Genomic DNA, 17237 nt, shown 5'->3' on the forward strand with positions numbered 1-17237 from the left:
ATCGCCTTTCAAGGGTATCAAATATTTCAAATTAATTTATTATATATATATTAGACATTTGTGTCAAAGAGTTGAAAAAAGAAAAATGATTGCCAAATGAAACTGAAATTCTTTAGTACAAGTTTTTCGGATTTGTTTATATGTAGTTAAAAAGAAAAAACATTGAAAAAAGGAAATATATGTATTTCATAAAAAATATTATAAGTGCCTTTATCTTTACATATTATAGAACATAACCTTTTTTACTGACGTTAGTCAAGTCGTATCTGGTGATTTCTGGTGATATACTGGACCACAATCCCACCTGATGTTAACTAACTAGGCCTAACTAGCGGCTGGCCAGTATATGCCTATACCGCCGCTTGAATGAATGAACCCATATTAAATTGTCTAGAGAAGATGGAGGGGGGGTTCCACTCATCAACAAGAGTTCGGCACCTGGGCCTGTCATCAATTCAGGGAACTCCAACTCCAGAAATATTGTATGACGGCTTCCAACAGTATCTTGCGTATACAGCCCCGTGACCCACTAATCGATTTGTAACTGTATTCCATAATAAAAATATTTCTCATTTCCTAACGATAAGAATTTATCGTATTTTATTACGATTTTATTGGTTACGCTTTATTGTTTGATTTTGATTGACAAAGATATTCATATTTTCATGTATAAACGGGAAATATATTTACTTACATATTTTTGAAATTTATGTATAACATTAAGACTGTTTTCATTGATTCATTTTATTAGAAATTATAGTGTTAGGAATAGGAGTATATGTTGGGTTACCTTAGCCGCATGACACCACTTACATCTTTAAAATAATCTTCAACTGTAATGTATTCCTAACCTATAATTCTGATCAAATAATTTTTACATCTTCCGTAAACAATGGAGCCTAGCGATACGATATAATACTTGGCGATGTACCTATAGCCTTTTTTGATATTTATTATCGCAACGTGTACTAGAATACGAAATATTACATTGACGTCTATTGACGAGTGAATAAACTGCGCAAACGACTATATAATATTATCTATGAACATTGTACTCGTGCGCTTAACCTAGATTAAAGTACATTTTGCTACGCTCAAATGGGGCATAGGGCAAACACGTCTTTTTCATTTATTTTGTAAGTGACATAAAGTTGTTTTCACCCCTATATTTTTTTTAAAATAAGTCAATCCATCTTTTTCTATGATATTGTGTTTGTGCTGTGATGAAAAGAGTAAGAAGTAAATTGGATAATGAGTCCAATCAATCAGTTTTTATGAATAAAGGGTTCTTAATATATCGATTCAAATTGAAAAGACAAAAGGTTGATCACCTACTAGCCTTACAATATGAATATGAATATAAATGTAATATGTATATAAAGAGAAGAATCGCAAAAGATATTGTTAAGTGCAAAACTTCGCCGTTCGAGTATTTTTTTATATATTTGTTCCTTGAACTTTGAGTAAATAGAGACCAAAAATATTGAAAAATGTAGGTTTTATTCCGGAAAAGCAAAAAGTCTTTATGGGGTAGCATAGCATTCTATATATTGGTAGCTACTAAAAAGATGGTACTAGATACTACTAAGAAGACTAAGTAGAAAAAACATATAAAGGGAAAACGACATTCGCAGGGGCAGCTAGTATAAAATATATATGCCTTTTATTCTAGACGAAACTTTTACGTCACGCAGGAAAAGCAGCGATTCACAACTTGTATAAACACTTGTGGTGATTCACAACCAGATAAAGTAATAAAGCTGTTAAAATTCAAAACTGGCAGTCGTCTTTGGATGGTTATAGTGAGCGGACGTGTCATTCTTGTGTTTGTGACTGTGCTAGTGATGTGTTTTTGATAGAAGGTCAGTTTTTAATTTCGTTTATTAACTCGAATATGGAGGTTTCCATTTAAATGACCTTTTTGTGAAACAAATGCGTTGTTTTTGAGTTTGAAATAATATTTTAGTGTTAAAATATTATTTTATAATACGTTAATTTCGTGATAATACAGCCGAATAGCAATACCATATTTTGTATAGATTTTAGCGTAACTAATTTCTCAATCTTTAAACTAAATAATCGACAAATTATACACAAAACGCATTCGGTGAAAAAAAAAAGATTTTTATTAAGTAAAATTAAAAGTTACACATAGAAAGATTCTAATTAGCAAAGGGTGTTTATTATATTTTGTGAGAAATTTCAACCATTATAAGCTACTGATACGATGGGTTAAATACTTGTAATACTACCTTGTAGACCGCTTTCTTTATTGGTTTTCAAAAGAAAAGTGAGAGTATTGATAAATTGAAGAGAAAGTGGTTTTTTGTAACGTAGACGATTCTGTTTAGGTATTACGTCGTATTTTTATATATATATTTGTCTTAGATACATTTGGTTTTTACTACAAGCTGTATCTACTCTGTGGTTCCCGCAGAGCACATAATTATTCGTTTGGAGCATGATATTCTATAAAATTTGTAGTATATTGTCTATTGTCGATAATTGCCGCAGAATTTAAAATTATTAGGCTTTTTTTATTTAAACTTCGTTACATTAAAATAAAACAAATGAAATTCATTATTAGGGATACAACGGGTGGATTATCGCTAACAAGCGATCTCTTCCCGTTATAATATTAAGATTAAAGTACCAAATCAACAAAATAAACTTACAAGTAAAACTAAAAAAAATATAAAAATGACCAAAATTACATAAGTATTTCTAAATATGTAAGAATTTATCATGTATATGTTATTTTACATTAAGATACTAATAAGACCGAGAATAAAGGAAGATATGACATCTGACCCTGCTGTTTAGAGCGTCATAATTTTTTGTTTTTTTATATACATACAATATTCTTTGAAGGCCTTCTAATTCTGACATATCTCATGGGCAATTCTCGTATCCCTAACGTTTGATACTAAAGATAGCTGTATCTAAGAGATTTGAATCGATGATAATTAGGTTTGAAGTTCAGGTGTGGTTTTTAAACGAAATTATTTTGTTTGATGCTAATTAATTTAATTCGAATGTAAAATGTTATCGTAGGAGTTACAATTCTATAGAACCTTCTTAATCCGATGAAAATGAATTCGTCTGTAGTGTAAAACGACGGAGGATAGTCAATCTCCTGGACAGGTATCTTATGCCTTATAAAATAAAGATGTGCGCTTCCTCCGACCTAAATGAAAGATTATTGACAAGTCCACTAGCTTAACATCCCAGTGGCTAGTCGTTAAGTTGTATATGTTTGAGAAATCTTCGAGCGATCTTCGTCGAGATTCAGTGTATGACGTCATACTGATTTGTAGATTATGGGTGTCATTGTCTTCTTTATTTATAATATCGTAAAAAGAATTTGACAGGTAGAGATTAAAGAGTTAGTAGAGCGCATTGACACTATTTTTTTTAAATAAGGTACTAAGTTAATACGAAAATATTGATGAAGCTTATAGCATGAAGATGGTAAAAAATTGGGCTTCGTTATATGTTATATGATAGATACCACAGCCCATAGACACCCATGTTAGTGTACCATGCCGGCCACTTAGGAAGAAACGTGCTCTTTTTCAAAATATATAGAGGTCGTGTTGAATCATCTCGTAATATATAGAAGTAAAAATAAATCAGTCTGCCCCGTTTATTAAAGTTATTTTTTATTCGACAGAAAGAGACGAAATAATACTTTAAATGGTTTGAGTGTATTTAAACTTATATCCGAATATATTTAAGCCCGCATCTCAAATAAAAAACATCGTATCCAAAGTATGCGATATCAACGCTATTGAGAGAACACAAAAACGTAGGCATTGCTGTGGCTTTGAAGGAATATACCAACGGTGTCTATATATACCTACTCACTTCTTAACACAGTATATGATTTAAGAACACTCCAAGTATTGAGGTGAGTCAAATGTCTGTATTAACCAGCGTCAACTCCATTTACAGAATATAATAGTTAAAGTAGGCCTAATTATAAAACGTTAATTTAACTTAACAAAGTAGCATGTTCTTAAACAAAGTTTATGAAAGTGATATGAAAACGTTTTATTAATGGTCTCTCCCTTTCACTTTTTGAAATGTTTAAGAGCTAAAAAACGTAAAGTTCAAACTCGGAGAAGCTGAGATGAGCATATCATCCAAATAAGAATTACAAAAATTTGAAGCGATATATTGCAGTCACTTGGAGGACCGTCTCCAAAATGGGGTTGCAGAATGACATTTATCAAGCAGTCTTGAATAATTCTATTTTTATAAAAATGCAAAACTCAGATGTTAATGTAGAAGGTCATGTAGAGATGATTTATGCAATTATAATAATTGGTTTTATTTATGTTACGATTTCTCAGTCCTATATTTAATATACAATATTTCTGGCAGTTACAGTTGTTTTAGATATTAAGACTAGGTATCACGTAGTGCTAGTAAGTGAAGTCTTGAAACGTTAAAAACCCACACTCTAACACAGGTTATTCACCTATGTTGTGGACTTGGAGCAGAAAACCCCGAGAACAAAGACGTTCACGCATATTCTTGCTCGGGAGGAAAGAAATTTTAATAGTTTTTGTATACCTCCAATAGAAAATACTCCTATGACTTATTTTATATTGCTTCTATAATAAGTGCCGGATATCGAGTGTGACATAAATACAAACATTTCCTTGGGTAGAATGCCTAGCGAACCCCGAGGGCTCATCTTAAGGGCGTGTGATAGGCTGAGGTGTTTTTAGTGGGTAGGGTCTCGCTACCCCTCTGAATAGCAGAGGGTTTTGAGTGTAGATCCAGCCCCACAGTCATACAATCATTTATCTGTAATATATATCATCGACCGTTGAAGACAACACTACTAGCCACAACACAACAACTGACAACTGAACAAAATACTAGCCGTATCACCTTGACGTCCGTCATTCCACATTTGAGCATTTCTTAAGACGGTCTTTGCCGCGCATCACCATGTGGAACCAGCTTTTCCGAACTTATTCGACTTAGGTCCTTCAAGAAAAGAGCGTACCAACTCTTAAACCATGTGCATGTCCGTGAGCGGCGGTATCACTTGACATCAGAGGAGCCTCCTTGCCCGTTTGCGTCCTGTTCCATAAACAATACAAAAGAGCTGACTGGCTCAGATAGCGCTTTGCAGCAAAGAATTGATATTAATTGTGATCTTCTACATTGAATGAGCTTTATTTCAAACTAATATAAAAGTACTTGCAACTATGTCGCGACCCGAATTCAGTGAAAGGTAAAAAGTAGTGAAAAGTGACAAACTCACCTAGTTGCGACTTAACATACTTCTAATAGCATGTGATTATATACAGTAAGTTTTGTATAATCCTATTAAAAAAATTTCTTTAACGAATTGGAACACGATTTTACAATATATAGCTGGATGTTCTGTCAGAGTCAACGAAAATGGATGAAACTTTTATTAAGAAGTTAGGTTGTTCTAGTTATAATATTGGGCGATGTAACATTTTAAAAATCCTAATTGAAATGTATATGTATAGATTATTTCACTTGTGTTTATTTGTGTTATAAGAATCAATGATCTTTAAAAAAAGTTTTTGTCCATGGAAGTCATAACTTGCGCCAAGTTTATATTATGAATATTACCTCGTCTGGTTATCTTCCTTTTAGAACATTATTCCAATCCTATTCATCAATTGGCTATTGGCATTGTCTCGATTCCTTTGTTTTGATGTTAAACATTGTTTACATAATCCCATTGAACTTCCTATATACAATTGTTGTTATATAGTGTGAGAACGTTGCGTAAATACCATTTAGTACCTGTTCGTGTTGGTGTTAATAACGACTATTTGACAAAACGTTAATTATTCATAATTAACGCTTGTGTTTTTGTCAGTGTTGGCCTGGTGGAGCGTCTCAACGTTCAAGTCGCTCATGCATCAACGCATTTCTAAGTGCGCATTTAACACTCACTCGTATGTTGAAGGAAAACATCGTGAGGAAACCGATGGCGTGTGTTATGCACATATGGTTATTTGACTACTTGCCTAATAAGAAAAATAGAGATCACGAAACAAATACAGAAATCTGATTAATACCAGTTTTATTAAAAACCAGTGGTGTTCCACCACTGGTTTTTAATGGAGTTGTTCATGGACTTTTCCAATAAACTGTGATTAATCCATCTAGGTATACAAACTTTGACTGATTTATCAGAGTCTAAAGCAATCAGAAATTTTGGATGATGGTAGTTGCATACATAATACTGGCACTGCTATTTTAAATTACCTACCCACAAAATAATGTGCTCATTAGCGTTTGGGGGGTACTTCATGTTTTAAATTTATTTCTACAATACTCATCGTACTTTCTAGCATCTGCTTGATACTGATTAACGCGTTTCTATTGCTATGTTTAATTGTGTGCTGCGTTCATCAAAATATGTTGTATTAAAATGTGTTTAATTTGATTTTTTAACGCGTTAATTACACAGCATATATATTTATTCTATCATTGTCTGTGAGAATTATTTTTATGTGTTTTTACACATAAAAATATTTCTCACAGAACTTCTACATATTTATTATACTCCAACACTGTGTCAACAATTTAATCAGAAACAAAAATATGTTTATTAAGTTATATAATTTGTGATCGTTGGTTTTTATAATTCAACTTTTTATTGATTTCGCATTGGATAACCTCAGCCTTCTTGGTTAGTCCACCTTGAACTTTTAAATATGTTATTTTAGTTCTTACGTTTTTGTTTTATTGATGAAATTAACTTTTAATCCTAACTTCAATGTCATTATAAAACATATTTATTTTTAAACCGTAATGTCATTTATTACATCTTCAAATATTTTTTATGCAAAAGTCAATGTGTAAATATTTTAATGATTAATTGCATCATTTCATTACAATTATAACTAAGAATTCTTTTACATTATTTAACATAGTATAAATACAATCATTTATAAAACAATACACTATAATTACAATTTGAAGGAGTACTAACTTCTTATAATCTTCTGATTGACTAATAAAAGACTAAACTAATTTGCTGTAATTTAAAAAAAAACTACTCTTTGACTAATTGTGTGCATGCTGTATTGAAGGAGACAACAAAACCTTATTTTGACTGATTTAGTTCCTTAACAAGTTTTTATATGAGCTTTACCTTGAAGTTACAAGTTTAATACTTGGTCCAAGATTAAATTGTGTAAGAAAAATCACCTCGGTTAATTATGTTATATAATTATCAGGTTATATCACAGCGGCAAGATAGAAAATGACTCGATTGCATAAAGGAGTTAATTTGACAAGTTCCTTCTAGAATCTACTAAATTAACTCATGCAAATTTTATTATTACGAATGTTCCTTTAGCTAGGATATTTAAAAAAAAGCAATATTTGAAATTTTATTTAAATTCTTTAAGGGCATTTCGGCATTTCATCATTCAGAACAAGCGTTTTGTATATATGTCGAGTAAGATTATTGAGATATAAACTTTTAAAGCTAATGATAAAAATATTGCAGATGTATGAACAGACTTAGACTCCTTTAAAAAATTACTGACTGTACAATGATCGTTCTAACTATAATCAAGGTCTCTGCCAGTAAAAAATCACCATTGTACAACCGACTATAATGATACTTTAAATGTACAATTTTCGTACTAACAATCTGTTTTAGAGTAGATATTCATCTTTTATATGCTAGTCTACAAAGAAGTATTAAAATAAGTTCATGCATATGTTTTGGTAGTAATAGCAAGTTCTGAGAAATATAAACAGTTAAATTGTCCTGTGGAACTGGTTGGTGCAACCTTGAGAAGGGTCAAGGATTGAATAATATCAGCTGTCAGATAATAGAAGAGACTGAATTGTTACTATGATAAAAATGTGAATTAATGCTTAGTAAATTAAAAAGCTTTAGAAGAAGTTATAGTTGCAAATGTTAAATCTCGAAATTACGGTTTTGTGAAAAGTTTGGTTAAGAAGTTTAACCTTTTATACACAAAATAAAATCATAATAATTATTAGGATAAAGTAGAGATTTACTTCAACAGAAAAATAATTGAAAAAGTCTTGAAAACAATTTTATGTTGGGCATCTGGTTTGTCTTTGTTTCAGTTGATTTATCAGTGACCTGAGATTGTTATAAATATTACTTTACTTTGTCAGGAATTTTGTTTAAGATAGTCTGACGATTGTCTGAAGTCTGAACTACAACTTCATAACAGTGAACTTTTTAGTTTTCAAGCACTTGGTCCCAACTATGATTAAATTACATCAAAATAATGTCAATAGCCCTGCATCTCATATACTTTTTTATTGTTTTAGTATAAGGAAATAATCCTCGTGAAATACATCTATAATATATATACATACATTAGGACAATAATTATCATATAATTGTATGTATTCTAGAAGTCAGAGATGCAGTTTATAAATAAGTTGAATAATAACTTGACCTACAAGACCCTTAAGTGCAAAACCGTTAAAAATTAATATTCATTTAAAAATAATGTAAATCAACAACTTTATCGGTTGGCAAATGGTAATAAATGTTAGTTTATTTTAGTCACGATTTCGCATCTTAACTGCAAAATACATTATTGTAAAGGTTAGAAGAATTTAGCTAAAGCTTAAAGCGATTCTCACATAAATACCTCTATCTATGAATAATTATCGTTGTCTAATTATTTATGCAATTTTTTTTCTATTGTGTATGTTATTCTTTGAAGATTATTGTACATAAATTAACTTAGTTTTTGCCGCACAGTGTGAGGTAATTTATCATGTCCTTTTTTGCTATAGCGGCATTATGTTTGCCATTATTTACAAAAACAATATTCTATTGTCTGTATTGCTTTTTATACACAGAACTATATTGCCACAGGCCAAGGTTTAACCTTTGGTTATGCCATAGTAATCAAGTTATATTTTATGTAGATGACGTCTTGTGGGACAAAGTCAAGAACTTAATTCATTCAAAGTATTTCTAGGAGTTTCGCAAGGTGCAAATCTATGTCCCACATCTCTCTTTAATTCCATAAAAGCTTGTTCACGTTTTGGTAGTTTTGATTTAAGATAAGAGAAGTAGGGCACTAAGGACCTATTACCTAATTTTTTCTATTAAATGTTCATAATGTCATTTAAACGTGGCTCTTGTTTTTCTTAATCATAACGTTAATCTTTATCCAGTCACGCCATATAAGAATGCAAAAACGATCAACTCTACAAATTCCTAACATTCTATATTATCGCTACAAATCTTTTGAATTTATCTTGAAGATATAATATGAATACAATATGAAATTTTGCATTAATTTGATCCTCGAGTCACGTCAGGTCATAAAAACACCAGCTGAATATTTAATTCAATGGTATCTCGTGTTAGTAGGTATTCAATACAATACTACAGATATAGATGTTACTAGGCTAACTAATGAATTCAAGCAATGAGCGGCAACGAGTTGCTAATAGAACGTTACAAGTTGTGGTTTGACCAAGTAAAGCTTATTAGAGTCAAAATGACTAATTGAAGTTTTCTGTCGAAAAAAAAAATTACTAGAGATTTTTAACTAAAATTCCTTGTTGCTTAGTTATTATGTTGCTTCTAATTGATTCTGCTATTGACATGTGTGGGTGGGTCAGTTATAGTCATTTGAACGTATTTATTATACAGGCAGTTCTATCAATGTTGTAATTTCAGTATGTTCAAAAGCGTTAAAAATACTTTGTAAATAAAAAAATATTAATAAGGACTGGTCCATCTTTGTTTTGATATATACTTACAATGAATATTTTTTTTTCAGAAGAATTGTGTAATAACAAAATTATGTATTCTATGCATTAACAATATAATGTTCTTCATGCTTGATAATTTGTTTTGTCTAAAAGTTGAGGTTAATTAATAATAATCACACGAGAATTAAATTAATTATCGAATTTGTTATTTTCCACTTAATTTTTTTAGCAGCTATTTAAACGCACTTGCTATTCCAATATATACCTTTGTCAAGGCATATTGGGGACGTATGTGGTCGCAAAAAAGCCAATTTTCTTATTAAGTAAATACCTGTTAAGGCAGTTAAATATAATGATTTAAGCGTGCATTTTAATGGTCATATGAAAAGTCATGATGTAAAAATAACTAATGACTGGCATTGAGGAAATTACCTTCAACTTTTTTTAATGCAATATTTTAACTGTTTACCTTTCGTAAAATTAACTAGACTCGAATGAAATATTTTTATGGCAGCATAATATTAGTTTAAAAGTATTAAGAACTAGTAATGCCCAGCGGTTTTGCTCGCGTAGATACCCATCGTGGCAGTGGAAAGTCTACTAAATCGGTCGAATAGATATTTTTGTTATCATAAACGTTTTATTGTACTTAATTTTTAATTACTTCATAACCTGTCAGGTTAGATACACACTTACATTAAAAATCTAAGTAATATACAGATTTTAATTTACAACGAATATACATCTTATAACGTAGAATGTCCGACATTAATAATTTAAAATTCTCTACAGGTATTGAAATTTTTTTGATTTCAAGTAGGTAATCAAATATTTTTTAACAGTCCAAGAATTTTTATCTATTTATCAATACTTAATAAATTTAAATTAAAAAAAATCAAAACGCAAAACTTTCTTTTATAATATTAGACAAGAGATTTAAGTATTTGTAGAACTTCAGTGACTTACAAATTTCTTATACACACAATATTTGACGTAGTTTTTTTTTGTGGGAAATTAATTTGATGTTCTGAAGGTCCGCGTCGGGATAGGTGAAAATACAATATGCCAATATGCCGTATAATTTAATAATAATAAAACCTGTTTCCAATCTTTACAAATTTGATTTGTACAGTTTAGATTTGTTATACATATAAATTTTTTAAATCCTAACTTCCTTCAGTATCATTGGTCGGATCATTCATGTTCATGGGTAAAGGTTTCCTTTTCCAAATACTCATGGCTTTCTTTCTTCATTTACTTCCTGCTAACGCTTCTATATCTTCTATCAACTTTCTTTAGGGTGACCTCTTCTCATTCTTAATCTTGGGTCCTTACCAATATTTTCCCTAAAGCCCATTTACGTATCGTACTACGTACGTAGTATAGTAGTAGTACGTAGATCTTACTTTATTAAATTTAAGATCTTACTTTACTTAATTTTAGTTTCAAAGAACTAAATTAAGACTAAATTAACTCAAACTGGTCTGATACTTAAATGTTATTTATATAATCTTAAACACATGTGGTACTAAGTAAATAATTATCTATAAACAACAAAACGGGCCAAATGTAGGGTTATCAGTTAAACTCAACGAATAGAATAAAATAATATGCGAATACTAATAGTTACTAACAATATTACTGTCTGTAATTGTAGTTTATTAATTTTCTACAGCTACATTGCTAATAATTTTAATTTTATTCCAGAATCATGGACCCAAGATCACAACTGAACACAACATAAACAGTGAAAAATCTCGAAAAATAAATCAAGATGCCGGCGATTTTGACGAAAATCCGTGAGCAAGCGTTCAGGGTCCAGCCTACTGCGACACTAGCTGTCGGCGTAGGAGTTGGAGTTGCTTTAGCCGCGTGCGCACTCTATGGCACTAGAGATAAGAAGCAGCCTCCACCATGTCATAATAATAATAATTATAAGGTGAGGAATTATTTTTATTAATTTTTCATTGCGAGGTCTAGATTACCTAACCTCGTCTAGATTCTTATATCATAATCCTACTTTATTTCGTTTATTATATTATTTATATTTTGACACGAACATTAATATTAAATGGTTAAAAATGTGTTACAGTCATGAGCTCCTTCCAGAGGTTCTTTCATATTACAGTCAAAAAAGGAAGGAGGAAGACACACTTTACTGAAAGCTCTATTGCTTGCTAAGTTGGGCTTTGTTGATATGTTTTTTGTTTGTTTGTTTGTTTGTTCCCTTTTGTAAATCTTTTTATTATAATGTATCATCTATTCCATCTGTGGCTATGTACTCGGTGTATTTGTTTGCTGTTATTTATTTTGTGTTAGCTGTAGGAGTACAAAATAAATAAATAAATAAACACTGTCTATCAAGGAAGAACCAAGGATTGATTAGATTAAACCGTCTACAGCAGTAAACTAAAAATAATCTCGCTCAAATAATGATATTTTTTTTTAATTAGTAAAGTTTTTTAATGTGTACTCGAGTAGTCATATACAATATGTATACTTAATTACAGATTAAAAACAATTGAAAATTATACAAGGATCTCAAGCCGTTCTGAGATTTTTATTGTTGTAAATTGGGGAAAAACGTGTGATGTTTAGTGAACAGGAAACAAGATAAGATTGAAATTAAATGTTATGGATAGTGCTTATAATAAATTTGACCCTTATCATATCGATAAAAACTAATGTACAGTCTATCACTAAAATGTATTGGAAAGATAAAAAATCTTAAGTTTATTCTTTCATGCACAATGACACAATTAAACTTAATTTACTAAAAAGGATATTTAACATAAGATAGTGTCTGATATTCCTTAGTCTCTGTTACGGAAAGACACTTTGTTCTTGTGTACTATTGTTTATCCACCACATCCAATAATTATTATATAAAGTAAATATTCGTACTTTATTAGTTTAATGATTCTTAAGTATCGGAATATTATTAATTTTCTCCCATTAACCGGTTACTGATTTGATCCATTGGGGCAAATTAATCTCTTGAAAAATAATCTCTTCATAAAATTCTTCTGCACAAAATTTATCATAATCGGATTGATAAAAACTGAAAGGTTTAGTCATCCGGTGGACAACGTTAGTCACTGATTCACTCAAAAAACGATTTTAGTTAGTTTTTTTCGTTAAATTTAATCACAGTTAATGAGTCATATTTTTTATTTTAATATAATATTACGTTAGTCTTCATACGCTTGTTAGTCATACAAAGTGTAAGCAGTCTGCTAGTTACTTATAGTCCTACTGAACTGAATGTAAGAAATGTTTGTGGTGTTAGAGTGGTACCTTGGGAAACACCACCATAAGAAAAGGTAAACCTATTCCTTGAAATAATAAACTTTTGGAAAGGCTAAAAGTAGGATTTCCGTAAACAATGATGACGCAGTATGTCACATGAGGGTGTCACGACTATTTAAAGGCAGTAAAGCCTTTAAATAGTCGGGTTTAAAAAGAACCTTTTTTTACACTTTAATCAACCTGAATCTGAATTAATACATCTCTTAGTATAATTATGGCCTCACGCGATAATGTAAAGAATACAATGTTAATGCGTAAACCGCATATAACAATGCAAACCTTCAAGGGACTTAAGTTCAATGTCATTACTGATCGAAGGCTTCACTGGCAACATTATTTCCTTATTTACATCTTGTATGAAAATCCAAAATTCGATTTTTGTATTCGGGTAACTGTGTAACACACACACATAATGCTAAACATGTTTCAGTAAACTATTTTCAAAATCGTTTCATTAAGCTTGACTGCCTAAATAAGTGTAATTAATATGGCTTTCTTCATTAACACCAATCAGTAATAAATCAATTTTATTGTTAAATATTGCTAAATCCATATTTTATCCTTAAGTCAAATGTCAGATTCCAAATTCCTTGTTACTTTTGAAAACATATTTAATTCGCATGGTTGCTTATATGTTAATATATAACCTTGACAATCTATGTTTTATAACTTACGAATGTCTAGACAATTTATTTATAAATGTCCTCACCTACTGAGTTAGAAACGGGGCATTTTCGAGTTCACTGATTTTGAAGACACTTGCGTTCGAAATTCAAAAAACTTATGCTCGGCGATAGTGGTGAGAGAGATGAGTAAACAAAGGTTTTTTTTCTACTTCTGCTAAAATTTGTCTACCTATATCCAGAGAATAATCTTTCAACTAAAAATGTAGATTAAAAATCCTCAGTAACCTTTCATTTAAATCATAAACATTACGCAACTGAGCAAGGCTAATGCGAGTCTGTGGTTGCGCTCCGTTGAACAAAAATGTGTGGCGTGCACGTGTTGATGCCTTATTCGATGCAAAATCTATTGTTACGTCATTTGGACATAAATTACCGAACAATATATTTGATGATTTTTGGTATAGGAATAGCATCTGGTTGTAACTTCATCAATGTCCTAAGATAAGATAGGGATTGAGTTCTCGGTAGTCATATAATAAATTAAGTTTTTTTTTGAAGAGATTAAAAAAATATTTAAAATACTGCTATTTCTTTGGCTAACAATTATAATTAGGTAATAATACAGAAACGCGTTATAGCCATATTCGCGGCATCCTATAAAAACACACAACGCGAATAAAAAGCTTTTGAAGTGTCAAGTAAATAACATCTGGAGTTTATGATTAAACAATTGAATCGCTTGTAAAACATTGAGATACAAGTTAGACAAAAACATTGTGGTCTCTAACAAATAAGTACTTACTACTTTTATAGCCTTGACTACGTTTAAATTTGCAAATAATTTCTTCCCAACACTACTAATATCTACTTATAAAATAGATATTAGTAGTGTTGGGAAGATAGTAGAACAATGATCCGAAAATTTTAAATATTTTATACGAATCTAAAAGTAAAATTAATTTGCAAATTTCAGGTAGCAAAAAATGGAAAATTACACACAGTGGAAAATGGCGGCGTCGAAAGTCAGACGTGTGGAGGACACTGTGGTGCGGAACGGTGCGCCCTCTGTCGGGGGGAAGTTGATACCGATAACAAGCAGAATATTGTAAGCATACCTATATACTAAAGTTTTATTTATTACTACGCCAAAAATATATATAGATAGATAGAAATATTATGTAATGACTTTTTTAATTTCCTTTGTTTATTAAAAGTTGGTTTTCAGAAGTTGACATTTAATTAGTAAGGACCTGGATGACCGAGCTTAGCTCAGTATTTTTTTTTATTATTTGACTGACATCTTTAAACGAGCAATTCTATGTTTAAGTTGATAAAACACAAATAAAATGACATTTTCTAGAAATGATTCCTAGCTAAATCGATTTATCGCCCCCGGAACCCTCCGTATACTAAATTTCATGAAAATCGTCGGAGCCGATTCCAAGATTCCAATTATATATATATATATATATATATATATACAAGAATTGCTCGTTTAAAGATATAAGATTTATAAAATACGTTGTGCAAATTGTATTTTAGAAAATGCAAAGTTTGTTCAACTGCGCGTTGTTGTGAAATGAAGGCGTGACAAAAGGTTCCTTAACTTTTTTGGTATAATCAGGGTCCAATTTTACTAAATCGTGAACAAACTTTGCATATTAATTTTTCAAATGTTTTATTAACAGTCTACAAAGTTGAATACTTTTTTTATTTGGGAAACTCATGGAAATTTTCTAAATCTTTTATAGAAAAAGACTTTTTTAAACGGATTGAAGATATGTATTATTGTAAACTTATGATTATTGAAACATAATTTTAAATTTAACCGACATTTCGCGTGCTTTAAGCGTGCGTGGTCACGTGCACTTGAATACTCTCATATAATTTGAAATTTGGTGATAAATTCTTATTTGCCTTTTAGGAAGATGCGGACGAGACACAGTCCCAAACAGTAGAAGAGCATGTACCTGGTCTGAATCTGGAATTTCTCAAACAAATAGTGTCTTTGGCGAAGATCATGGTACCGGGATTCCGGAGTCATGAAGTTGCCTTGCTCTCTGTTCATACGCTGTGCCTTTTCTCGCGAACGTTCTTGTCTATATACGTCGCGTCTTTGGAAGGTTCTATAGGTAAATTATATGTAATCAGTACCTATTTTCTCATAATAATGGTAATAATATAATAGGCTAGCATAGTGTGATTTTATACATTTGACGAGTGACATTTTTTTTGTATTTAAATGAAAAAAATCCAAGGGAGATCAGATTGGTGATTATATGATTTTCGTTGATTGAGCGATTATGATAGGAATATTATCCAATTGTAAGCCACATTAGTTTTTCCCAAAAATTGGCACAAAAAATATTGTGAATGTGAGCGTATTTCAATATCCTTGAGGAAACCCAATGAATAATTATTCTTTTATTTTGAAGATTTAAATATTATAATGAGGTTATACAAAGCTATAATATTTACGCTTAATGAATTTGGTATTGGACGTGTTAACATATTTTTGGTCAAAGGATTGCCGTCTATTTCTTAGAATTACATTTATATCAATTTGTTTATCAGACCTTTGTCTACACATATTCTTCTAAATTCCTTGAAGAAGAAATACGGTTGAATTTCTTGGTAAATGATTATTTTTTTCAAAAAATATTTACGTTTTAACATTGTCTCTATATTATTGTATAAGAAACCTTCGTGATACAGCCTCAGTACACCAATATATTACAGATCAATTTAATATACATTTAAAACATTATTTTCCAGTAAAACACATAGTCCAAAAAGACATGAAGTCGTTCGCAGCATTGCTCTTACAATGGTTCGGTATCGCCGTGCCAGCGACGTTTATAAATTCCATGATCAGATACTTGGAGGGAAGATTAGCTCTCGCCTTCAGAACGAGGCTGGTGAACCACGCCTATGAGCTCTACTTCAAAAACCAAACGTACTACAGAGTGGCTAACTTGGACGCTAGGATAGAAAATGCCGATCATAGGTATGTTTGGTAGTTACACTATATGTATATGACTAGTAAATACTTTTAGAATACAAAAGAGTGCAATTTAAAAAAAACTAGCCCATATTAATTGTTTTTTTGTTTTTTATTCATTATTTACAAAATAATATATCACAGTATGTAACATTAGCTGTGGTTTGTATTAATGTGACCATAGCAGTCTTGTTTAGGAACGCGACAAATGCATGTAAAAGTAGTTTTTTTAATTAAGAATTTATGTTGGTTAGCATTAGGCTATCTAATATCTGTTTGGGTAGACTATTTTTAGCCGCGGTAGCAAATAGCTAACTAAAAAAACGCAACGTTCTCTCGCCATATACGTTGTATGCTCTCGATGTACAGAGACAAACTTGATTTAATTTTCCACAATACTAATGAATAGCTTAGACTAAGGTTATATTCATTAACAATGTTAGTGTTCTATAATGTTATGACACTATGTTCGTGTGTCCAATATACCCTTGCCCATCACTACACCAGGTTTATTAACTCAAAAGTTTTGGTTCTCTTTAGGCGTCTTGTTGAATCAAGAAGTGTGA

General features: G+C 30.9%; 1 protein-coding gene across 2 annotated transcripts in view; it reads left to right on the top strand.

Annotated features, from left to right (window-relative positions):
• Window positions 1–17237, top strand: part of LOC111004301 (ATP-binding cassette sub-family D member) — a 49522-nt gene that overhangs the window by 25180 nt on the left and 7105 nt on the right. Inside the window, exons 1-5 of one of the 2 annotated variants that reach the window (XM_022275287.2) lie at window positions 1743–1862; window positions 11443–11674; window positions 14644–14775; window positions 15595–15802; window positions 16446–16677. In XM_022275287.2, the coding sequence (XP_022130979.2) occupies window positions 11510–11674; window positions 14644–14775; window positions 15595–15802; window positions 16446–16677 (737 nt within the window). In that variant the 5' untranslated portion in view covers window positions 1743–1862; window positions 11443–11509. Of the gene's footprint in view, window positions 1–1742; window positions 1863–11442; window positions 11675–14643; window positions 14776–15594; window positions 15803–16445; window positions 16678–17237 lie in introns of those variants that run through there. The other variant, XM_022275288.2, reaches the window with a different exon arrangement.

This window comes from Pieris rapae, chromosome 18, assembly GCF_905147795.1.
Source record: "Pieris rapae chromosome 18, ilPieRapa1.1, whole genome shotgun sequence".
Taxonomy (NCBI): domain Eukaryota; kingdom Metazoa; phylum Arthropoda; class Insecta; order Lepidoptera; family Pieridae; genus Pieris; species Pieris rapae.